At 38.0% G+C, this 26,825-nt stretch overlaps 1 protein-coding gene across 1 annotated transcript in view; it reads right to left on the bottom strand.

The window, feature by feature from the left end:
- LOC136877779 (calpain-B-like) overlaps positions 1-26,825 on the bottom strand; it is a 459,866-nt gene that overhangs the window by 65,502 nt on the left and 367,539 nt on the right. Inside the window, exon 13 of the mRNA XM_068228742.1 lies at positions 19,041-19,173. Within this exon, the coding sequence (XP_068084843.1) occupies positions 19,041-19,173 (133 nt within the window). The remainder of the gene's footprint in view (positions 1-19,040; positions 19,174-26,825) is intronic.

The raw sequence follows: 26,825 nt of genomic DNA, 5'->3' as shown, positions 1-26,825 counted from the left end.
TCTTTTTAAAAAAGTTATATGTTCATAACATTGTTCAGTTTAATAGCAGGGAAGCTCTCTTTGTAAACTATGAAGCGAGTTGGATAAAAAAACTCAACAAACTGAATGCTTACAAAATCGTCATAATTAAGGTGTCAATGACTTCATTGTTAAAATTTTGAGCATTTGGAATGACCTGTCATCTACATCTCACTATTTATTTTACGACATTTTTCAACGCAATAGGATATCGTGTTTTGTGATCGCATGTTCTTCAGTGGTATTCAAAGAGGATACCAATGGTTTTCATAATTTCATTATTGCACAGATGGGGTTTTATGTTTCAGTGGAACAAGGATGTGGTCTGTATAACTTTAAAAAATCTACAGAGAGAGAGAGAGAGCGAGCAAATGAATTAATTGGGCCTTCCTGAGTATGTTAAGCAATCCAACAGCAAAATTGTACGACTCACTGCCCATACCCTCATCATTTTGTGCAATATCTTCAAAAGCCTGTCTTAAATCATAATGGTGTGAAAATATTGTGTGGACTGCTCTGGAATGAAAGCTCCAATGCTTGTATAAGTCTAAATCCTTTGGATTCCAGAAGATCTCTTTGAGGATCAACTAAAAATTAATTAAATGCTGTCAGCTTAAGAATGAAGAGCCTGACCGATTATGTCGTTTTGGAGTAATGGGGAAGAACAATAATTTGTGGGCATAGCAGTGTAGAAATATTGCCCGTCACCAATTTGTTTAACGTAATGCTGAACACCCTCATGCTTTCCTGCCATTGTGGAGCACACGTCATATGTTTGACATGTGATTTTATCAATTACTCCGCACTTTCGCAGAATACCGACAATTAATTCTGATAAGCCCGATGCAGTCTCATCAATAGAAACATAATGAAAGCCTATGAATCTTTATGTGCGATCCTGTTTTGAGTAGAACCGGAATATTACACCGATCTGAGATCTATTTGATACGTCTAAGGTCTCATCCGCATGAATACCAATGAAATCACAAGAATCTAACTCTGCTTTGATCGTCTCCTGAATTATGGTGGTTACAGACTCAGTTAATTCATTCTGTATTTCGCTTGATGTACCTTTAAAGCCCAGCGTGCCGGGCTGAGTGACTCAGACGGTTGAGGCACTGGTGACCCCAACTTGGCAGGCTTGATCCTGACTCAGTCCGGTGGTATTTCAAGGTGATCAAATACGTTAGACTCGTGTTAGTAGACTTACTGGCACGTAAAAGAACCCCTGCGGGGCTAAATTCCGGTACCTCGGTTTCTCCGAAAACCGTAAAAGTAGTTAATGAGACGTAAGACAAATAACATTATTATTACCGTATTCCTATTATTATTATTATTATTATTATTATTATTATTATTATTATTATTATTATTATTATTAATAGCCCGACATGGACTGGAGATGAACTTGAATGTACTATTCCTGTTTTAAAAGAAGATCTAACAACTCTAGATAATTGTTCCTGTTGATCGAGTCGTCCCTTTCAAAATGACCTCGAAATACAAGCTCCTGTTTCTCAAGAAAACACACAGTATCAAGTCTCTCACCAGCAAGCCGATTTTGTTTTATGACTTCGTTATGTTTAACAGCTTGAATTCCTGCACCTTGCGCACCAGCAAACGGTATTTCTCTTCATTCTGAATACGTTTATTTCAATGTAGATGCTTCTCCGCTTTTATAAGAACTTTTTAATAACAATTGTCCCATTTAAAGTCCATTCCTTTTCACCACCAAACAAAACACATGTAAACTCTATAACAAACCCACGAATATCGTGTATACCAATAAAATTGACATTTTCTGGCTACTTTACCTTCAAAATAATATCTAAATTAGGCATACATCTTTGTATTTGGATTCACACTTCTCTTCGTAAGTCCATTTTAAAGAGTTCAAAAGACTTGTGAAGTTCCCGAAGGGGCCTGCCTGCTTCACTCATTATTTAAACGCGAGTTTCAACCAAATAATGTCAGTCTTGTTTTACACAACAGAAACTCAGAATTTGAATTGGTTGTTTCCATGTCTGAATTGTCACTAATATTGCCAATATTACCTACTAACTCAAAAGAATAGCGTGCGCATTTACACAATTAACAATCCGTACTTCATTGTCGCCTTCGCGCTAGGAATTTCTGCACACTCGAATAGCAGGAGAGGCAAGCCTCAATGGGCCCTAGACCTTGCGGAGAGAGGGGGGCGGGCGGTAACCGAACTTTCCTCCACCACCCCGCTCCCAAGCTTCAAGCTGGCGAAACGCAAACAAAACAAAAGTCCTGCGTGAGTCAAGTTATTTCCTGGCTCTCTACAGAACAAGTAGTCCACTGTTACCATCTAGCGGGCTATCAGCGAAGCACATAGCCTGCTGCACGGCCGACTGGATCCCTCGCTGCTCTCCTTAGCTAGAGCGACGCATCAAGTCGGCCGTGCCTGAGGTCAGCCATCTAGTACATATTCAATAGAGATTAATATTTCAGTTTTAGCACAATAACAACAGACAAATTTGCTACGATATTTACGTAACTTAATCGTATTTCTTAGGGTAGGCACTGCCTCAAATGACTCCAAGTAGTTTCACCACTGCCAATAGCCCTCATTTTCATCAGTAATTTCTTTTGATCTACCCTATCAAAAGCATTAGATAGGTTAATAGGTTAATAATGACTTCCTAAATTTAAAATATCCACTATATTTTTTTGGAATCCTACAGGTTGAGCTTCACTAGTTCCTAAACTCAACTCAAACCGTTTTGCAAACGTGTCTAATATAATCAGAGAGAATAGTTTCCCAGAGCTTACAAACAACACATGTCAAGCTGACCTCCCTGTAACTATCCGCTTTATGTTTGTCACCCCCTCCCCTGTACACTGGGGTTACTATTGCTGCTATTAATTTGGTATAGCTCCTTCATGCAAACAGTAATTAAAGAAGCATTTCAGATATGGCATTATATCCCAACCCATACCCTGTAATATATTTTCAGAAATCTTATCAATCTCAACTGCTTTCCTAGCTTTCAACGTTTGTATCTTTTTATAATGTCTTTATTATTATATGCAAATATCAGTATTTTTTCAGCATTAATCACCTCCTCTAGCAGGATATTATCCATCTATCCAACTACCTTTACATACTGCTGACTGAATACTTCGGCCTTCTGTAAGTTTTTGCATATACACTCCTCTTGTTCATTAATGATCCCTGGAAAGTCCTTTCTGGAACCTGTTTTTGCCTTAAAGTATCTATACATGTCGTTCCATTGCTCACGAAAATTCATATGGCTGCCAGTTATGTTATCCTTAGCTGATTATTTAGCTGAACTCAATTTCCTAGTGAACTCCTTCAATCTCTCTTTACTCCCGCAAACATTCCTGCCTGTATTTCTTTCTAATCTGCACTTCCCTCTTAATATTAATTTCTCAGTTATAATATAATGGATCCTTATTATTCCTTACCATTTTTAAAGGTACGTATCCGTTTTTACGCTACTCAACGCTACTTTAAATCCATCATGTAGGCTGTTTACATTTTTATTTACCATTTTCAATTGATCATAATATTGCTTTTTAAAAATTTCCCCATTCCCCTCTTATCATTGTTGGATGCGGGGATCATTGTTGGATGCGCTTGTGAACGGTTGGCTGGTTGAGAGAGTTCTTGCATTATTGTAGTGATAAAGTAGTTGAAACAATTTAAATTGTTTAGATTTTTGTGTGTGTGTTCCATTCAGTGCTATTTATATATTGGTGTTTAGTGCTTGTTGGTAGAAATTGGGAGTAGTAATATTTATTTGAATTTAATAACAAGTTGGTGTTCAGTAATTACCTTTTCTAGGTTAAGTAGACTAGCTAGGTGTACCTTGTTCCGAATTTAGGTTTAGGAAATATTTTAGGTAATAATATTAACTTTTAAAACAATATTTTTAAATATCTGTAGGTTCGTTGGTATAATACTTACAAAGGCAGATTATCATAAGGAGTTGTAACTCATTGTAACTTCCGCCGAAACTTTTTCGATATTTCGTGTAGATATCCGTTCAAACTATCACTAAGATAATAATTTATTAAATTAAATAACACGATACGCCTCTAAACTTCGATTTAAAAAGAAGTTAAAGAAAATACGCGGTCATTTCACTGGATAATTACGGTACTTAACAGTTTTTAGATTGTTCACGATTGTTGCTACATGCACATGGTAGTTGTGTAAATAAATACAAAATCAGCTGATTACTTTATTCCGATAATTTGTAGTCTTAGTTCCCTGCATACTTTGTATATAATTTCCACCTTCGTTTATTCATCGAGTAAAAGTTAATAATCAAATTCCTATATCCCAATAATAATGCAGTTCAAGCCCCCGGCGTAGTTTTGACATAAATTATTGTAGACAACCTCTTATTTTTCAGCATTTAAGGACACTTTTATTCTCCGTGCCACATAGTAGGGAAAATAATAGTAATCCACCAGCGGTAAAAATTCATATAACCACATTTCAGCTGAGAATTGTAGTGGAGATACAGTCTATTTAGATAGTCCCGTATCTTGCCTGCTATATTCGTGTGTATCTTTCGTGTGTATCTACTAGAGTATAGTACTAATAATAATCTGGTTAAGCATTTAGCTTTGATAGTGATCTTTGAGTACAGCAGTCCTTTTAAATTTCAAACTTGCAATTTTCATTTCTTTTTGTGCTTAGTAGTGAAATACGGTACCGGTATTACAATTAGGATACGTCTGAACGTAGTTTAAAATTATTGTAGTGTACTGTACAGTAGTACACGAGTAATATCCTATCGGAATTTAGCGTGCTTATTTTATTATTGTAAAATATTTGTGTAGCACCGATATAGTAGAGGCATCCGTAGAAACTCTTGCTAAAATTCTGTTGTTGTAATTAGGATAGGCTTAATTGCAGTTTAGAATTGTGTAATTTTTGTGTATTAGCCAACCTGTCTTCTACAACATCTCCTCTTTCATCCCCTCCCTCTCTGCTATCTATCCTGACCTGTACATTGGTACCAACGTGGAAAATACCTTCATCACTTTACCCTCCTCCCTCCCTTCTATTTTCATCAAAATATGACTTAACCTAATTCATGGATAACACTCTTCACTTCCCACTTCCTATCCTCTACTATATTTTTCCATTTCCACTTGCCCAGCCTCTCCTTGATCTCCATCTCCCCTCTGCCGATCTACCTGCAGTGACTCATACTGATTCCTCACCGATACCTCACTTGGGGTACTTCCTGAGGAAAACCCTTAACCCTCGTTGTCCTTGACCTTAAGATATTGGCCCACCTATCTTCCACATCTCCTCTTTCATCCTCTCCCTCTCCCCTATCTACCCTAACCTGTACATTGATTGAGAGAGACCTATATTCATTCTTGTCCTCCATTAAATGTCTAATTACCTCCCTCAAACTCGCTATCCCTTCCGTCATCCTCCTTAGTTCCCACTTACTCCCACAGTCCTTACACCTGCCTCTCTCAGTCATTCTTTTATCTCTTCAAAGAAATGTGAAATAATATGGAAATTTTAACAGGATAAAATAGGGTATTATTTGAATAGAAGTAAGTGTACATGTCAGACGATCGAAATAATGATTACTACGCAAAGATTTCATGACGATAATGCATTCAGGAAACAAACTGTTAGAATAACTACACTACAGTTATACCAGTTAAACGAATCCTGACTATAAAATACTAGGAATAAGAGGATAAATATAGAAATGTACAAATACACTAAATACTTTGGGCAAATTATTACTATTATTATTATTATTATTATTATTATTATTATTATTATTATTATTATTATTATTATTATTATTATTATTATTATTACTTGTAAACAGAAAAAGCAAGCAACATACTGTCTAATAAGGGATAGTTATGCTGCAATTCTAAACTGTGGTGAAGCCTATCCTAATTACTGCACAACAATATAATTTTAGTAAGAGCCAAATTTCTAGAGAGATATTTCTTCTACTACACAAATATTCACTATAATAAAATAACCACGCTATTTGCTAATAAAATAACGACACTGCAATAATTTTAAACTGTGTTTCAGACATATCCTAATTGTTGTATGTTGGGTTTTCAGCCCGAAGGCTGGTTGGATCCTCAACAGGTCCACCGTTAGCTGTCATAGATGGCCTAGGTGTCACTGAAGAGGCGTACTAGGGAAATGAGGAGTGAGGTAGTTTCCCGTTGCTTTCCTCACTGAGCCAGAAGTTGCTATTGCACATCAGTCTGCCAAGCCCACTGAAATGCGTGCACCAACCGACCCTATGAGCGACATTTTCACAACATTCATAGCAGGGACTGGTTGCATAAGGAATGGCATTACAAGCGTCACTTGTCACTTGTCACTTGTCAAGCCACCTTCATATTGTCAAAGCCAAGTATAAGACTGAGACAGATCAATGAAAGTAACAATTTTATTTTAGCCCATACCAGAAGACATAGTGCACTGTAAACACTACATCTTGCCAACAAAGGCATATATCCTAATTAAAAAAGGTAAATGTTGAAATTTGGAAGAACTGCTCAAGGATTATGCAACAAAGCTAAATACCGGGTGTCCACAATTCAGCGCAGTGCAGCATGAGCTGTAATTATTGTAGGAGTCTGCTATTTTGTAGATATGCTAATTAAGCAATGCGCTCGCAAATTATGCCAAAAATTGCTAGTTCCAAGTTTTACCACCAGACAAAAATATGGTGCTGTAAGCAATGGTAGCACACACAGGAAAAAGGGCAAGAAAGGTCAAACACATGATAACGGTGGTTCTTGGAGGTTTATTAGTATTTATGGTTACAAACATTGTTCAGTGTGGCCTCCAAACTCAGTAACATGCTGCATCCATAACACGGCATGTTTGACAGTTGACCACAGCATATCGGGTGAAATCAGAGTGACATGTCATCGTATGTTAGCCTTTAGATCAGGCAGAGACCGGACATGTCCCTCACAGACACGATCTTTCAAATATCCCCACAACCAGAAGTCACATGGATTTAGATCGGAGGCCTTCGAAGGCCACGCATCTGCAAAATACCTAGAGATAATGCGGTCGTTACTGGAGGTTTCTCAAAGCAATTCTTTCACCTGGCGAGCGATATGTGGTGTTGCCCTTCTTGCATGAAAATAGCGGTGTGGTCACTGTTACGTTTCTGCAAGGCTGGAATCACGTGTTGAGCATGTAGGTCCCTATAATGTGCAGATGTCACTGTACACGTAACAGGCCAACGAGGGGTTATCTCCTCAAAGAAAAACGGGCCGATAATGAAGCCACGTAAGCTGAATGCAATGGTTGTTCCTACACAATGTTTGGAGGAGTCGAACCCCATATGTGCCAGTTCTATGCATTTACTGCATCCTCCAGAGCAATATCCGCCTCGTCAGTCCACAGAATATTTCCCGGTCACATGTTGTCCACTTCCACGCGCGCCAGAAACTGAAGGGCAAATATGGCATTGTGCAACATCTTGGAGTTACAATTTGTGAACAGTATGAAGCTTGTAGGGATACTAGTGTAAAATACGCCGCAAAATCTTGTGAAATGTTGACTGGGCTAGCGACAATTAACGTGACATCGCTTGAGCACTGGTTACAGAATTGGGAGAATGTGCTGCACGGTCCGCTTCAGCTACAGCAACTTCATTAACAACATCCATGTGGATGGGCCGCCGTCCTCTCCCTGGTGCGACACCTAATTCACCTGTTTTATTGAATTTCTTAATCATTACTTGTCATGGGACCTCTTCTCTGTTGTTTCTGTCGCCGATATTTCCGCAAAGCAGCATTTCTATTGCTGCCATTCTGATGAAATGAAATGAAATGACGCATGGCTTTTAGTGCCGGGAGTGTCCGAGGACAAGTTCGGCTCGCCAAATGCAGGTCTTTTGATTTAACATCCATAGGCGACCTGCGCGTCGTGAAAAGGATGAAATGATGATGAAGACGACACATACATCCAGCCCCCGTGCTAGAGAAATTAACCAATTATGCTTCAAATTCCCGACCCTGTCGGGGATCAAACCAGGCACCCCTGGGGCCAAAAGCCAGCACGCTAACCATTTAGCCATGGAGCCGGACAAAAAGTGTTTCGCGCATGGGCGTTGTGTTAATTTAAAACCTGCCGGCCGGGCCGAAGCCCCGACGGCTCCCCTCGTGTTATCCCCGCTCCACTGAGCGAGGGAGGTAGATACACATGCCAGCTTTACTAGTAGTGCACGATCTCTCTTCCCAATAGATATTACGTTTCACATGGAAAAGTTCAACTTTCTTACGTTACTACGCAGATTCGCTTCACAAAAGAATGAACATGCAACACCAAGCAACAACCAAGGAATTGACACAATGCAATTCTAGCGGAAGAACATTTTGACGTCGGAGTTACGGAATATTGCATGTTCTGACCGCTTACAGCGCCATATTTTCGCCTGGTAGCAAAATTTAGAATTAATCATTTCGGTGGCATAATTCGCGAGTGCATTGCTTAGTTAGCAAATCTAAGAAATTTTAGACTCCTATGATCATTACAGCCCGTGATGTACCGCACTGAATACCATAACTTTAATTGTGGTCGTCTGCGAATGCTAGGTAATTAAGTTTAATATTTCTGCTAACCTTAATGTTTGAATGGCATTTCTTCTACCATTCTCGCATGATTTTCTCTAGCGCACAGTTAAACAATAATGGCGAGAGTCCATCTCCCTGTCGAAGTCCCGTGTGGATTCCAAATGGCTCTACAATTCACCTCTAAAGTTGACTTTCGACTTAGTATTCTTAAGAGTGGTTTCAATAACATTGATGAGTTTCTGGTGTAAACCAAATCCTTTAACGACTTTCAGTAGTGACTCACGAGACTACTGTCATAAGCTTTTTTGAAATCAACAAAAGTGATGATTAATCTCATGTTCCGAACTATATGGTGTCTCATGATCCACTTAAGACTGATGATTTGATCGAGACAGCTTGGTCCTGGTCGAAATCCAACCTGATATTCTTCCAGTTCTTGGTCAAGTTGTTCCTGAATTCTTGTATATATAATTTTCGATAAAATCTTATAAGTAACATCAAGCGGAGATATACCCCGATAATTACTGGGATCCGATCTATCACCTTTTTTGTGCAATGGATGGATTATTGCTCTGGTCCATTCCTCAGGCATTTCTTCAGTATTCCAGATGTGTATGATATGTTTATGTAAATTTTTAAGGGTTTCTTTATTTGCATTCTTCCACATTTCTGCTACCAATTGATTCTCTCCTGCTGCTTTGTAGTTTTTGAGGGAATTTATTGCTTTGATCACTTCATCATAAGTTGGCAGTAGACCTTTCCCAGTGAAATTTAATTTTTTGGGGAAGGATCAACATCGAATTGTTCTCTTGGATCTTCACAGTTAATAATTCTTTAAAATAGTCGGCCATAATTTTACCATTATCCCTGTTATTGTGTGCCATTTCCCCATTTTAATTTTTCATCATAAGCGTAGGTGATATTGTTGGAATATTTTGTAATACTCTCCTGTTTAATGTTGACTAAATGCTTCTTCTATGGCATTCATTGTTTCTTTTTGATCATTTATTTTAATTCTTCTAATTTTTTGGCTGTTTGTCTTCTGACATTCGCGAGTCCTCTGTAGGATTTTTCGGTTTTCCATTGTTGGTCAGATAACAATGCTTTATGCCTTTCTTGAATAACACTGTCACATCCCTCATTCCACCAGGCATGTTTCTTCCTCCATTTAATGCGAGCAATTTCCTCATCTACAGTTTAAAGTTTGTTAGTTATAGTCCCCAGTTTGTCACTGAGGGACGTTTTAGATCTCTCCATATATATTTTGTTATTTATTAAATAACTGGGGCCATAATTTCTTCAGGTACTGGGTTGAGATTTTCTTGTCTCCGTTAATGGGTTAACTTAATTTTTACTTTTGATATATAATGATCTGAATCAATGTCGCCCCCCGGAGGACTTTCACGTTATGCATTTCTTTGTAGTAATCTCTATCCATGCTTATATGGTCAATTTGAAACTCCCCCTATTTTACATTAGGACATTTCCAAGTCATTAATTTGTGTGGTTGCCTCTTAAATCTTGTAGTTTCAAGAATAAGTACAAGGTCCTAACAAAGTTCACTTAATCTTTGCCCATTTTTGTTTGTTTGTTTATGAGGTGGTCATCGTCCTACTACTGTACGATATTTTATTTCTTGTCCTATTTTTGCATTGAAATCTCCATGCAAGAGTTTAATATTTACATCAGAGATGTTTAATAGTAGATGGTCCAGTACTTCCCAAAATTTGCCAGTTTCTTCTTTTTCCTTGGCATTTTGTCATTTGTTGCGACAAGGACTTGTATGAGAGTAAGTTTTATTCCCCACTTTAACTGTTAACGTGCCATTCTTGGAGAGATTGAGGAGAAGTCCTTAATAAAGTCTATTATACTGTTATTGACTAGGAATCCTATTCCAAATTGGGGAACATTCTTCAGTACTCTTTTTCGTGGAGGGCCTCTGTAAAGACAAATTATTATAAATTTATGTTCTATTAGAAATATCAACTGCCGTTAGTTAAATGCTGAAATATTAAAATGGTTGACATACACAAGGTTAACACACAAATATATAGCAGGCAAAATACTCTCTAACATATTAACTGCCGATACACTACAATTCTCAACTGTACTCAGGCTTGTCCTAATTATAACAGGTTAAGTGAAACAATCGAGCTGGAATTGAAAATACTCTGTACTTAGACAGCTTATTTATTTTGGACAAATGCACTAACAGAAAAGATATTTCTTTTCCTAGTAGACAAATATTATGCAATGATACAGTAAGTACAATAAGCACGTATACTAATAATTGTAACACTAACTAAAACAACAGGACAAGGATTAAAGCTAAATACTTAGTATGTGATAATAATTCTAAGCTACGTTTAGACTTATTCTAATTACAAATTGGATAACTGAGACAACAGAAATGTAGTTAAAAGTAAATCCTTATTTGAAATTTTTTGTTTAATTCCTGCAAGCGAACAGAAATTAACACAGCTCTTGAATACTGAAAGATCGAGGATGGAAAGTATAAATTACAGAGTCTTGAACTACCTACACTGAACTACAAATAAATTATCGGAATACAGGAATTAGCTGGTTTTTATTTATGTTTTCTTGACTACACTATACCCTTTGTTCACAACCGTAGCCAGAAGTGCAATATTTGAATACGATGAGTGGCAATAATCGATGGCAATACAGTGACTTTTAACTATTTTGCCAGTGAAGTACTGTATATTCTATTGAAATCCTTTCTTTAAACAAAATTTACAAGGGCGTTGCATTATTTAAAGAAAGTATTACAGTCGTGATTAAGTGGAAATTTTGAACTGCTCTTTGAAGTACGTGTCTATTACCTGTACGATTGTAACCGCTGCGGAAGTTAAAACTTCTTATAATATCCCCTCTTTATAAGACGTATTCTATCAACAAACCTACCGATATTTCAATAATACTAAAAAATTGACATTTCCTCCTTCTCGCAATCCAAAGATAAAAAAACCTAATCTACAACATGTAATCTAGTGAACACCTACGAAACTTCTCAGTCTAAACATTTAAATAAATATCACTAATCTCGAATAACTTACGGCAAATAAACACTAAACACCATTATTTGTGTAACTAAATGTAACACACACACACACACACACACACACATACACACACACATTCTCTCTCTCAATATCAGCTAAATTCCTATAAGTATTAACTACTTTATCACTAAAATAATACGAAGCTCTTAGAACAACTGACCACTCACTAGCGCATCCAACAAGCGACACAGCCAGTCAATAGACTTTATATCAGCGAACAACAAGCACGGCCATTGAAATGTATCTGAGGAGAATATTGTCAATTATAAACCTCAATTATAAACCAAAAAAAAAAAAAAAGAACCCTCGGCTAGTTCGATTCGCGCATCTCGCTCCGACTCATCCCGATCTTCGCCGACAACACGAGATCAAGGACAAGCATCTGTGAAGCTGGCTGTCAAGCTGTCGTTATCACATACTATAAGTAGCTGCAGTCAAGCTCATCGACTAAGGTTATTCTTTCGTTAATGCTGGAAACGCAATGCATCTAAAGAAGGAAGGTAAAGTGACCGAAAGTATTAAGCATGGAGTTAAAAGGAACTATTTTCGATTCCCAAGCTGTAAAGCATATTTTAAGAAATATACTGTCCCAATAAGCGTGAACACAGACGACAGATGATGTTTTGCGTAAACCAAACAACTATGTATTTTTTGAGCGACGATATTGTTGGCTTCCTATTCTTTTGTACGCTGTGATAACTAGCATTATCGAATAATATCACAATCACACTGTTATGTCTTAAGTTCGGTAGCAGTTAACTTTCCACCGAGGTAAAAACATTGGTCAAGTTCATGTGGTCATGGAAGTCCCTTGTGCTTTGCTTCGATTTGAATATCAATAAGGCACCATTTACAAAGCCTTCCTCTCCCCTGGCATGCTCAACAATAAAGCGAGGACCTGTCCTTATAGCTTGTAATTTTCCCAGCTCTGTATCAAATTGCCAGATGAATCAGGCACGGTTCTGCCTTTAGGTCACATGGTCACGTGCCCTTCCACCGATTCAAACTATTATAAAAATCAGAACAACATTATGCACGATTACTGTCACGACCCCTTTCAGTGAGTTCAAGAGGCCATGATTCACCATGGTTGTTCTTGTTCTAGCAGCCCTCGACTAAACTAGGCAACATAGTAAAGGTCTAATCCTGGATGGGACCGACTCGTTCTTATACCTGAACATCGTCCCCTCATTCTGCGAGCTGTGAGGGGTGAAGGGTGTTATGGCAAATTCCATTGACCCGGTCACAGTATTTCTACGACGTGACACTTCAGCGCTAGTTCGTATTTTGAACTTAATTCTCCTACAGCCTACTGCATAGCACCCAGCTACACTTTCTTGTTGGCATATACATTATTAACGCGCTTAAAAGTAGTGTTTGTTGTAGCAAATCTGTGCTTACCTTGTACGTCTGTTAGATTAATCGTGTCCATCGGTGTCGATGTTCATTGTAAGTCTGAAAAGTTTGTGAAGATTAGTGTGATGTATCTGAGTGTATTCCTGTGCGAGCGTAAGTGTTTTTAAAATGAATCAAGTGAGCTACTTACAAAAAAAATCTCTTAATTACGAAAACAGATTATTAGCTAAAGAAATGGGCCGACCAAGACCAGAGCTTAGCATAAATCAAATGTTCAAAGATAAAAATAGAACCTACAATCGCAGTTTTAATAAGAACGTGTACGAGAAGTGGGAATGGTTGTGTGGTTGTCCAATAAGTGATTCACTGTTTTGCTTTCAGTGTATATTATTCGGCGGAGAAGAAACATGGACAAAAACGGGAGTGAAAGACTTAAAACATCTACCAGAAAAGAGCAAGAAACATTGTTTGTCGAAAACTAATTTAGATAACGAAATGAGTTTTGCCGTATTGGGAGAGGCTGACACCAGGTTGCAACTCGATGATGGATATAGGGTGTCTATCCGAAAGCACAACGAGCTTGTAGGCAAAAATAGAATTATTTTGTCGCGTATCATTGATGCTATTAAATTTTGTGGGGAATTTGATTTGGCCTTGCGTGGTCATGACGAGAAAGAGTATTCAGATAACCATAATGTTTTTGAAGGACTGATTAATTACACCGCTGCTCTTGACAATGTTTTGAAGGACCACTTAGAAAATTCAAGTGTGTTTAAGAGAACATCCAAGACCGTTCAAAATGAACTTTTGGAAGCAATGTTGGCTGTTTGTAGGAAACATGTGGTATCAGAAATAGGAGATATAGACTTTTTATCCATCCAGGCTGACGAAACTACAGACAATTCATGCAGAACACTTTTATCAATAATTTTGAGGTACCAGATAGAAGGGAAATTGTTTGAAAGGTTCTGGGGTTATTTTGGGATCAGTGATAGAAGTGCCGGTGGTGTAGCAGCGACAATTCTTGAACAGTTGCGTGAAATTGGAGTAGAAAAATTTCCTGAAAAGTTAGTCTGTCAAACATATGATGGAGTATCAGTTATGAGCGGTCAGAAGGGCGGGATTCAGTGTTTTGTCAAAGAAAAATATCCCAACGCAAATTATATTCACTGCTACGCTCATCAAGGCAATCATGTTTTTCAGAAAGCAACATCTTCATCCTCGCACAGCAGAATATTTTTTCAGGACTTGCAAGGTATAGGGACTTTTTCTTCAAGATCTCCGAAAAGAATGGATTACCTGATCGAGTCAGTTCATAAGAAGTTAGGCAGTGTTACACCTACATGATGGTATTTTCAAAATAGCACTGTGAACACTGTTTATGAATATCGTGATAAATTGCTAAAATGTTTTGAAGATATCAGAGACCATGAAACAAGTAACAGGAAATCTTCCACTGAAGTTACGGGATTTGTTCGAACTCTGAATGATCCCCAATTCACCTACTGGCTTAATTTCTATCACAAGATTATGCCACGTGTTGCAATATTCTTTGATTGCATTCAGAAAAGAGACATTGATGCTGTGAAGATGAGACAGTTTGTCACAAATTTTGTTAATGCGATAGCCAATGTTCGCTAACTCTACGAAACGAAAGAAAGTCTTTCAACAGAGCCACTGAGAAAACGACAATGCGTTGATCATGCAAACAGTTCACCCAATAGGCTGGCAGCCGTGGAAGTTTGTGATGTTATTATAAGTAGCATCAATGATAGATTTCAGTTCACTGATTATCTGTGTGCATCTAAGCTTTTTTTCATAGATAACCTTCCTCAGTACTGCAATTCATTCCCTGAGCATGACTTCCAGACGACTCTGAAGCTGTATCCTGCGATAAACGGTCCAAAATTGCGAACCGAATTAGAAGTGTTGTACAGTCGTGAAGATCTTAGCTGTGCATTCGGTGCTTTGCCTCTTTTGCAATTTTTCTATGAAAATAGAATGACACGAACATTTTCCGAGTGTATGATTGTTTTAAAAATAGTTGTCACCATACCAATGACGACTGTTGAATCTGAACGGTCATTCTCCACTCTGAAAAGAATAAAGACATTTTTGCGAAGTTCAATTGGGAATGAGAGGTTGAATGCACTGGCGATGTTATCGATCGAGAAGAAAATGGTACATTCCATACCGGACTTCAATAATCGAGTGACTGAAGAATTTGCTACTGCCAAAGACAGGAGAATCGAGCTGATATACAAGAAATAAAAAGGTAAGATTAATTTAATTGATTTAATTGATTCCTAGTGTTCCTAATATGTTGAATATGCCAAACCCATTTTTATCATCACGAGACGCCACTGAGATGGATGGTACAGAGGGAGTGGAATGAAGGGATGCCTCGTCTAAATACACAATCGTCCAACCATTCTCTCTGTAGTGACATATATTTGTGACGTACTTTCCCCTCCATGCCATGATATCAGTTTTCTTCTATCAACAACTTTCCAGAATTACGACAGTCCACCGGAACCCAATCTCCTTCAATTATTTTCGAAAATCTCTCAGATACTGTCAAGTATATTTTTCTGATTTTAACACACTGTAAAATTTCTTCACTGTAGGTACAGGTTCTTTTAATCATGGAAAATTCACTTATTTTCCGACGTACCACACCTTTCATGAAGTCATCTGTTTCGATCCTTTTCTTATCGACTGTTTTATTGCCAGAAGGTTTAGAAACTGCAGATGAGCCTTGGCCATAGATATCATCTCTTCCGCTATTGTACGCGTCACCAGTGACTTTGAAACCCCCGTTACTTCACTTGTTGAAGCCACAATGACATAATACGAACGGTTTTGTGTTCTCATAGGCAAGCAGCTACGTTATAGACTATTTCTCAAGCTCGTCCACTTCATCCCCGTCCAGTTTTTCCACCAGAATTTGAAGAAGCAGACGTAACTGCACTCAAATGGACACTACCGTATCACTAGAATAACATGCTTCACAGCACTGTATACATAAAATCATTTACCAATGCAGTACACCGTGCTCGAGAAAGTATTATAGGAAAACAACTAAAGAAAGGAAATGTGTATAAAATCGACAAAACAACAAGAGTGCCAAAAACAGATACAGAAGGGGCAACAAAACTCTTATCACCGTGCCCTCACAGTGTTACAGTACCGTAGCCAGAGTGGCCAGACAGCATCTGACCCCTTCCACCACTCTACTATGATGTCACACATCCACTCGGAGAGAATGCGCACAGAAGTGAGCTTTGCACGGGTTCTTTTCATCGTCGCAGGGTAATAATTGGAATCTATATATATAAAACAAGAGTTTTGTCTGTACATTGCTCAGAATTTGAAACGAATGGTATTTCTGTATCTGTTATGTCCACTGTAACAAAGAAATGCACTTTTTACTTTTCCGTAATGTCTGTCTGTCTGTCTGTCTGTCTGTCTGTCTGTCTGTCTGTCTGTCTGTCTGTCTGTCTGTCTGTCTGTACACGCATCACTAGAAAACGGCTAGAGAGAATTTCATGAACATCAGTATGCAAAGTCGGGGAATAAGTCGCTACAATCTAGGCGACAAATAATTTTATTCACGCTGATGGAAATGGTAGTTTAAGGAAGGCCTAATACTTAATTCTTAAATATTTACATTATTAGTGGTCCTATCTCATTGAAAATTGGTATGCAAAGTCGGAGAATGAGCCACTACAATCTAGGCTATAAATAATTCAATTCACCCTGAGTGAAATGGTAGTTTAGTGGAAGGCCTAAAATTTAATTCTCAAATATTTATATTATTTGTGGTCGTATCGATAAATACTGCATAACCAAAGTTATATAGAATTAAATTTCCGACCATTTATGTCTTATAAATTTTTACCGTACCGGCTATGATAACACAGATACTCATGAATTTGTATTTTTGTTGCTAAGTTCATATCAACGCCGAGCCACGAGAAAATGGCTGAACAGAATTTAATGAAAATCGGTATATAGACTCGTGGAATAAGAAACTACAGTCTAAACTATAAACAATTTTATTCACCCTGGATGAAATTGTAGTTTCGGGGAAGGCGCCTAAAATGTAATTTTTAAATACCTACGTTATTGGTCCTATCGAAATACACTACATAACAAAAGTTATAGAGAATACGATTTCCGGTCATTTGTGTTTTATTCAGTTTTACCGTACTGAATATGGTAAGAGAGGTATTTCAGAGTCGGAAGAAAACTAAATGTGAAGGCCTACAATATCGAAAGCGCATAACGTTAATCAACAATAACATTGCATTGGCCATTGTTTGTTGTGTTGTTGTTTGTCTCTTAAGCTGCCTCTCAACGCCGATAGATGAGATTACTGCTGCGTACCGAGTATAATAGCCTGACTGAATATTGGCGGGAAATAGCTGGGAAGTTAGAAAACTTTCTTCTTTAGCATGCCATTCCTCTGGTTCATACATTTTCTGATATTGCTGGTACGTAACACTCTGGTTCATCATAGTATTCCAGCTATTCGATACCTACTTTGACGCGCTGTTTCGAATGAGCAGTAGGCTTACTTAAGGCAGAGGCCCACTTAGTAGAGTAGTAGTTGTAGTATGCCCTGGTCTAGAATAACAATTAGGGCTATTCCAAATCATAGCACCACAATTCACTAAACAACTCAAAATTCAACCCTGACAAGAGCCGTTTCTTAAGGAAAGCTTCTTCCTCTTCAATTTTATTAAATTCCACATTCATTTTATTCCAAATTAGCAATGAAGAGGGGGTTTCTCCTCTGGCTTGGAGGAAAAATTTGCCTCGAAGTCAGATAGATTTTTCCGTCGCCAGTTTAGTAAATTGATACTTTCCGACACATCGGGGTACTCCTAGGAAACAGATTAGTAAAAGGGCATAGTTTTTGCCCTGGGAGTCATCACTATTCGACCCCCTCCCCGCCGAAAATGGACGAAGAGTGTTTACGGGTCACGGCTTGGTCATTCCAGCTCTGGAACTTTTGACTGTTAGATCGGCAGCGTAGTACTGTTCTTTAAAAGTGAGAAAATATGTGGTTTTTCATTTGATTGTGTATTTCATATGAAAGCTTTGCTTTTAACCGCGCCATTCCTACTGACGTCATTGTAATGTATGTCCATCTCAGTTGGAAAAACCACTAATACAGTCTTTCTGAGGATGTAAAAAGGCAGGTGGGGAGTGTCTGCCATTATAATGAAAGCTCCACAACCTGATTGTTACTGATGGTATGCAAGCGGGTCTACCATTACAGTGAAAATTCTGTAACTCAGTCTTCATATGAGAAAATATGTTTGGTGACTTCCCCGTCGCGTTTCTATGGTAATGTTAAGAGCTATGCAATTCATACAATCTTGCTCACAACACGTACACTACCTAACCTAGAATTCTAACGTAGAATTCCGTAGCGAAGCACGGGTACATCAGCTAGTATAAATTTATAAAGGCAAACCAGAAAGGCATAGCTTTAATTGATAATATACTGTACTGAACTGAAAGTCTCCTGTGATTGTTTGAATAATATTAACTGAGAAGTAATGAAATTAATAACTAAACAGCCACATTATTATGTTGCTAATCTAATAATAATAATAATAATAATAATAATAATAATAATAATAATAATAATAATAATAATGTTATTGGCTTTACATCCCACTAACTACTCTTTTTGGTTTTTAGAAACGCCGAGGTGCCGGAACTCAATACCACAGGAATTCTTTTACGAGCCAGTAAATCTACCGACACGAGGCTGACATATTTGAGCACCTTCAAATACCACCGGACTGAGCCAGGATCGAACCTGCTAAGTTGGGGTCAGAAGGCCAGCGCCTCAACCATCTGAGCCACTCAGCCCGGCTGTTGCTAATCTGAACATACTACAATTATGATTATGAAGTATACTAATTTCTGTACAAAACATTTTCATTATTATTATATTTAGAAAGAATATACCAGGTCTCAGAGTAGAATCCAGTACTTCCTTCAGTCCCAGCCAATCAACTTCCCTGTCTTTTCCAGCAATCTTAAGGAAGGACTGTTCTGCTCTGCTTTCTCCCACTTTAGGTTGAGGTACAGCATTTGTAAGCTGCAAATGACACACAAAATATTCATAAAGAATATTCCATACACTGCAATATTCAAGTTGTTGGTCCAAAGTAATAAAGAACCCATATTTTAACAAAATAATAATATACAGTTCTCTCAAGTATGTACAGTTATGTAAAGAGAATAACGGTTTTCATTTCAGAAGGTATAATATGCATCAGGATATTCAGGGTGTTCAGAACCTAGCGCTATGCATACGCCACCTAATATACAACGAGGGAAAACTCACCAAGGCCGCATGTAAGGGGAGCTGGCTACAGTAGCTATCTGTTAGAAAACTATTATTTCGATGTTTATTCTTACCTGCTCTCACAGGATATGTTGAAAGTGCTCACCATTTTTCCAGGCACAAATTACAGCGGTGCAGAAGGTTCTGGAAAACTAAGTTCATCTTCTGTTATATTCGGTGTAACATTTGTGATATTTTCACAAAGAGCCTGAAGATGAAGAATATGCGGGTTGATCCTATACTCTTTAAGGTTACCCCAAATTCGCAGATTGTTCACTCAGAGAAATGAGGCGGCCAATATCTCGAAAATTTCACAAATGGCTTGCAGCGAATATGGCGTTGTGTGAGCTATTGCACTGTCCTGTTGGAAGTAAGCATACCGTACTGTTTTTCTTCTTCCGTGAGTATGTGAGTGAATGGTCACAAAGTGTTATTTACTATGCCTTGAACAAAGAAAGGACCGATTATCTGTTTTTCACTAATCGCACACCGTCCCCAGAATCTTGCGGAACTTCATAAACTGCATTTTAATTTTCACCATCCCAATACTGCCATTCACAAAACTACTCAGATGAAACAGAGTTTCATCACTCATAAAAACAAGTGTGGGATCCATAATTCCATTGTGTAGGGGTCTTAAAATTTACCTGCAAGACTTAGAGCATGCATCTGGGTCAGTAGTATGATTTAATTTTATGAACCGCAGATAGTTTGTTTGGGCAGTTTTAAGACCTTTACAGACACATTCTTGAGAGAGCCACCAGATCAATTTTTTGGACTTGGTCCTTGCTCTGCTCAGATACCTTGAAGCCATTCCTCGGTGAGAGCTCATTTAGGACACTGCTTCTTCCTTTTGGAAACAGGCCCTGTTTCTCTCCAATTCTTAAACAACTGCATTACAATACTTTTCGATGACCAACGAACCACTGGATAAATTTACTTAAACATTTCTTATGTTACTTTATTAAGAGATACGTCTCAACTATTAATATCCGCTGCCCTCTAGTGTATCACATAACTGCTATCAGACGTCTGACACGCTCATATAACCCCACTCAACTGCAACTAACAGATGGTGTTGCTTTGTTGGTCAACCGCTAAATGCCATCCCCAGCCCAGCTTGGCATTGTCTGCCAGGCAGCAGAGGATGGGCCCGGCAGAGTGCTAGGTTCTTAATGCCCTGTATATGTAACGATCCTTATTTATTTTTCATAGTATAGAGCATATTTGGAAGGATATCTTGAAACTTGTTTCCAGAGGGACACATATAGCACTAGTATATAATAGAAATCAGGATTATCGGACATTATGGGAATGACCAATGAAAATAAGATCAAATAGTACATATTTCTGTTTTCTATCCAATGAAATACCTGTATTTATTCTTAGTCTTAGGAAAGCTGTAGGCTTTGACTATAGAAATAAAATAAAATAAATATTTATGAAAAATGATATTTTTTCATGAAATGTTTCCATTTCGATTCTTTTTCAGAGCTAATGTAATCGTTTGTTCCTTACGAATTTCTAACAATTTCAACCGCAATTTGCTTTAGAATCACCAAAGCCAAGGACAAACATCAGTGCATACATTATAATCTTACAAGAAACCGATGGTTTATAGATAAATTAAAAGTTATTGTACATTTATCAGTTATTACTGATTCTATATTATACGGTATATAAACCCAATCAAAGGATCGTATTGTTTTCAATACCTACATTATGTTCAATGAGATTTTATTTGCCCAGACTTCAAATAACGGGGGAAAGTAAATAGGTTGTATTACCAACTTAGAAAAAATGAACCGTAATGTACAGGTCACATCAGAGCCAGTCGGCTATAGGTCACATATATTCGAAGTTGCTGAATAAATTTCATTCAAAATTTGCATTTATAATCAACAAAACTCCGATTCCCCCCAGTCATACATAAACAACTTTATCTTAGTATCACTTAAAAAGCCGAAAATAGGCCAGCGTCTTATAGAAAGACCAAATAGTTGTCCGGCTCTATGGCTAAATGGTTAGCGTGCTGGCCTTTGGTCACAGGGGTCCCGGGTTCGATTCCCGGCAGGGTCGTGAATTTTAACCATCATTGGTTAATTTCGCTGGCACGGGGGCTGGGTGTATGTGTCGTCTTCATCATCATTTCATCCCCATCACGACGCGCAGGTCGCCTACGGGTGTCAAATCAAAAGACCTGCACCTGGCGAGCCGAACATGTCCTCGGACACTCTCGGCACTAAAAGCCATACGCCATTTCATTTTACCAAATAGTTATTGTACGCTTTCTCTGTTATTACAGGAACATATTATTTTGACTTGAATTGTTACGACTGAATACAAACAATAATATCATTGACCAAGGTTTGTATAGCTTTTGTGTTGATTTAACTTTGACTGTGTGTTGATAAACAGTAATATTCCACTGCACTGTTTGCTAAGGACAAGGTCCACAGGACATTAGATGGAATGGTCTCCCATAATAGATGAAGTGATGAGTGATGCTGAAGCTGACTCTTTCACGTTCAGACCTGTTTCTACATTAAATTTTATTTGACATTGCAGATGAAATAGATCTCACAATCTTGCCTCCAATAGTCATTTAATCAATACTATTTTAAAATGTATTTCTTGCCTATTCTTCTCAGTTACAGGTTGTTTAATATCAGTCACAGCCTATCCTGTCCTCTATTGTATTTCTTTGGAAGCTGGAAGTGGATAAATTCAGAAGTATAAAACGTATCAAACGTGAGTGGTAAACAACTATGAACTGTATCTTGTTCTGTGGGCTGACGAAAAAGAGTGAAAGTGGTTCAAAGAGGAAACTTGTCTACAAACGAGGAATACTTAAATAGAATTCTCTAAATTTAATTAGAAACCTTCATAAATAATACTAAGAAAATTGTCAAATTCATTAAGGAGCTTTAATGGCTATCCTTGAGTTATATAGGACCAGATTGAAGAAACGAGAAAGAAGGAACTATGAGACTGGTAAAGGCTATCTTGCAAAGGAGGACTGGAAGTCAGAAATTAAGGAAAGATAGGAAAGAGGTCAAGAATCAAACTGACACGATCATTAAACTAATAATTCAGTAGGAGAATGGAACTAGGGATATATTTGAATACATGTCCCAAGCACTGAAAAAACGACAACCTAGGGCAGTTCTTAGAAGTGGCGGAATGTACACAACAAAAAATAAGTGAGGAGCTTGGTATCAAAGTTAGACAACTCCATTTTTCTCCATTTTTTTTCAGTTTTAAGATTTTGATCGATTCTAATGCTGAATTCTAATGCTGAATTCGGTTCTACAACTATTCTGCTTCAAAAAAGACAGAACTTAAGTAAAATAGCTTACATTTGAGCAGTTCAGAATCAAAATATGGACTATTCCACTGTAGTTTCGTTTCAAAAAATGACAACTCCTTAAGTAGCCAATGAGAGGCTTGCACTCATGCAATCTGCTCCCAACATGCACTGCAAATCCATCATGGCTGAATGTTTTTAGTAACCTGTAATGAGTGCATTTAGTGATGATTCTTATTAATAATTGTTCAATAAGAGTAAAAAACGAAAGTCCAAGTCAAAGAAGTTCCTCTGAAAGAAGCAAGGAAGCGAGCAATTGCTAATCAAATAGGAAACGCACAAAAGAAAACATTGCCAGGTGAGAAATTCCAGTATGGTTTCAGTACAGTAACATTCAATAGTTTCAATATTGTATTATGCAATTTTAAGTATAAATACAGGACGATTTATGTGGATATAGGCCTATAAGTGATAACAGGCATTTTTGATGATGCTGATGATGCTTGTTGTTTAAAGGGGCCTAACATCGAAGGTCATCGGCCCCACTGGCATTTTTTATAAAATAGAACTTTTATTTTCACAACTGAGCCTACACTAAAGCTAGGCCTAAGAAACATTGGACCATTTCTTAGAGGTTATATTCTAGATCCTTGGTATTTATTTTAAGACTTTCTGCAAAATTTATCCATAATGTTTGGGCTTCTTTCTGTTTCAGATACTCTCCCAAAGAGCTGCCAATCTATCCAAAGTGTGGCCACAGAAGCAGCCGCAAAGGTTGTAGACTGCTAACAATGAATGATGTAAATAAATTTCACGCTGCCTACTATTCATCAAAAGAGAAGGAGAAGCGAGACTGTTTCTTTTTGAAATACTGCAAGTAAGTTCAACCGGCAAGGAGACGTTGTGAAGAAAATGGAGCTCCAAGATCGGTAATGTATCATTACTATGTACTTAATGAAGCAAACAACACAATACAGGTGTGTCGAAATGCCTTTCTAGGTATTCGGAACCTAAAGAAGCAAAGAATATTAGGGATGTTCCAACGTTTTAAACGAAATGGTTCGCTTGTACCTCATGAAACTCGCGGTGGAGATCGCAAAACTGAAGCATTCAAAGTCAAAGAGGAATCAGTGATTTCTTTCATTAAAGGTTCCAACGGTGTGGAATCACATTATGGCCGAGGGAAAAGTAGGAGAATTTATCTTTCTTCGGATCTGAACATTAGAAAAATGTTCAAATGTATGACATAAGCATAAAAGAAGAAACGTTGAAGGCTATGGAGTCATATTTCCGACACATTTTCAACACTCGCTTCAATATTAGCGTCTCAGCGCCTCTTGTGGATGTTTGTTCTCTCTGCCTTGAACTGCAAGAGAGACTCAAGCAAGCTGAACAACAAAAAGATGAAAAGTCAGAGGAAGAATTGGAGACAAAAAAGAAGATTCATATCTTACAAGCTAATGCATTCTTCAACCATTTGCGAGAAGAAAGAGAAGGACTGGGAACCATTTCTTTCGACATGCAAAAGAATCTGCCACTTCCCAAGTCGCCTCTGCTGTTTTTCATGAGTTGTGTGAGCCATCTGCAAAAGGAGATCTTGCTGAAGTTAAAGTAATCCGACTAGTCGCAGATGGATGTGCAGGCCAGAACAAAAATGTAAATATGCTTACCATGTGCTCATTTCGGTTATTCAGGCATGTTCCAGAGAACATAGAGTCAGAGGAAATAATATTCCCTGTAACTGGACACTCTTTTCTGCCAGCTAACAGAGTTTTTGGGTTACTTTAAAAGGACTTAAGAAAACCACCGTAATTGACGTTGCAGAATACCAAAAAGTCTTTGCAAAACAGGGACAAGTGAAAATTGTGGTAAGAGATTGGATAGCACAAGATTGGAGACAAGAAGCTAAGGTGGTGGTAAAGCCAACTCAAAGTCTTCACTTTCCAGATGTAAGCGCTTCATACTTCGACGCTCCAAGACCCGCAAGAATGTACTAGTATCTGGTGAGATGGCATACAACACCAATATCGGTAAGTTTATGTCTATAACAAAAAAGGCCAAGTCACTTCTACTCAATCATGCAACAATTCCTGTCGGGTGTAGCGTCAACCCCAAGAAAATTGCAGATATTAAGAATCTCTTGTCCAAGCACTTCGGAGAAAATTGGCAAGAAATAGACCGTTTACAGTGGTACCGCACTCTCACGGTACAGAGTGAAGATCGTAATGTTATCAACAGTGGACATTATATGATGAGTTAGAGAGTGCCGATTTTTATGAACTGGCTCTTTCTAAGATGTAACTCAAAGATTTTTGTTTTGTCAAAAGGCATCTAAATAAAAAAATATGACATTTTTAACTATATGACGGATTTTTATGTTTTTATTTTAATACATTAAACATAATTACGTTATTTTATGCATTAGAAGTGTAGGCGAAAAAAATAAAAACAAATCATTGATATCGAGTTCATAATTGTTTGGTTTCAAAAGAGGACACATTCAATTTTAAAATGGCTCCCTTTGGCTTCAAAACAGACAACTCCATGACTTGGTTTCATACATGGCCAACTCCACTATTTAAAATGTAATTACGGCTTTAATATTCATATAATTTTAAATGGGTATAAAATATGTTTATGTGGCCTATAAGAATGATATATAAAAAATCACCATGATACTGACAACCACATTGTGGATCAAGTTCTTTTTACCTCTCCTATAAAAAAGAAAAAGTGGAGTTGTCCAACTTTGATACCAAGCTCCTCAAATAGTATGGACAAATTCTACACGTAGCAACAGACAAAAGAAGGAAGATAAATGATCTTGATGATGATGAAACTGTCTGACAAATCATAATTGTTATGAACTGTACTTGTGTGACGAAATGTAAATCTTAAAAATTGTAATTCTTTGCCGAATTCTAACTGATGTAAATCAATCAATCAATCAATCAATCAATCAATCAATCAATCAATCAATCAATCAATCAATCAATCAATCAATCAATCAATCAATCAATCAATCAATCAATCAATCAATCAATCAATCAATCAATCAATCAATCAATCCATCAATCAATCAATCAATCAATCAATCACAAATGATCTGCATTTAGGACAGTCATCCAGGTGGCAGATACCCTAATTGTGGTTTTCCTAGAATTTTCTTAAATAATGTCAAAGAAATTGGAAATTTATTGAACATTCCCATTCGTAAATTATTCCAATGCCTAACTCCCCTTCCTATAAGTGAATATTTGACCCAATTTGTCCTCTTGAATTCCAGCTTGATCTTCATATTGTGGTCTTCCTACTTTTAAAGACACCACACAAACTCATTCGTCTAATGATGTCATCCCATGCTACCTCTCCACTGACCGCTCCTTTCTCCCAAGTCTTCCCAGCCCAAACTGTGCAACATTTCTGTAATGCTATCTTTTGTCGGAAAACACCTAGAACAAATCGAGCTGCTTTTCTTTGGATTTTTCACACTTCTTGAAACAAGTAATCCTGGTGATGGTCCCATACTGTGGAACCATGTCCGCCCCCATAGCGTAACGGTTAGTGTTATTAGCTGCCGTCAGCGGGGGCCCGGGTTCGATTCCCGGTACTGCCAGAAATTTAAGAATGGCAGGAGGGCTGGTATGTGTTAGATGTTAGTCGTAGGCCAGTACCAGGTCGACCAAGAGTAACCACCCCACAGCAGGACCGATATCTGGTCTTAGCCGCCCGACGAAATTGAAGTGCACCTGCGATACAATCGTCGGCGGAGCTTGCAGCCGTATCAGGGGTTGCCGTTTCCCGGCAAACTGTGTACCGGACGCTCAGAACAGCAGGGCTATTTGCCCGACGTCCAGCGGTGTGCGTGCCGCTCACTCCAGCACAGAGACGGGCCCGTTTACTGTGGAGGCGTCAAAACTGGGCCATGAATAAATTGAGGCATGTGCTCTTCACAGATGAATCCCGCTTCATTTTGCAGAACGATTCCCGACACACATTAATCTGGAGAGAACCGGGTAGCCGATACAACCACAGGAACATCGTGGAACTGGACCAGTAAGGTGGTGGTGGCGTCAATGTGTGGAGCGGCGTCATG

Source organism: Anabrus simplex, chromosome 7, assembly GCF_040414725.1.
Source record: "Anabrus simplex isolate iqAnaSimp1 chromosome 7, ASM4041472v1, whole genome shotgun sequence".
Taxonomy (NCBI): Eukaryota; Metazoa; Arthropoda; class Insecta; order Orthoptera; family Tettigoniidae; genus Anabrus; species Anabrus simplex.
This window is presented reverse-complemented; position numbering and strand designations above follow the sequence as displayed.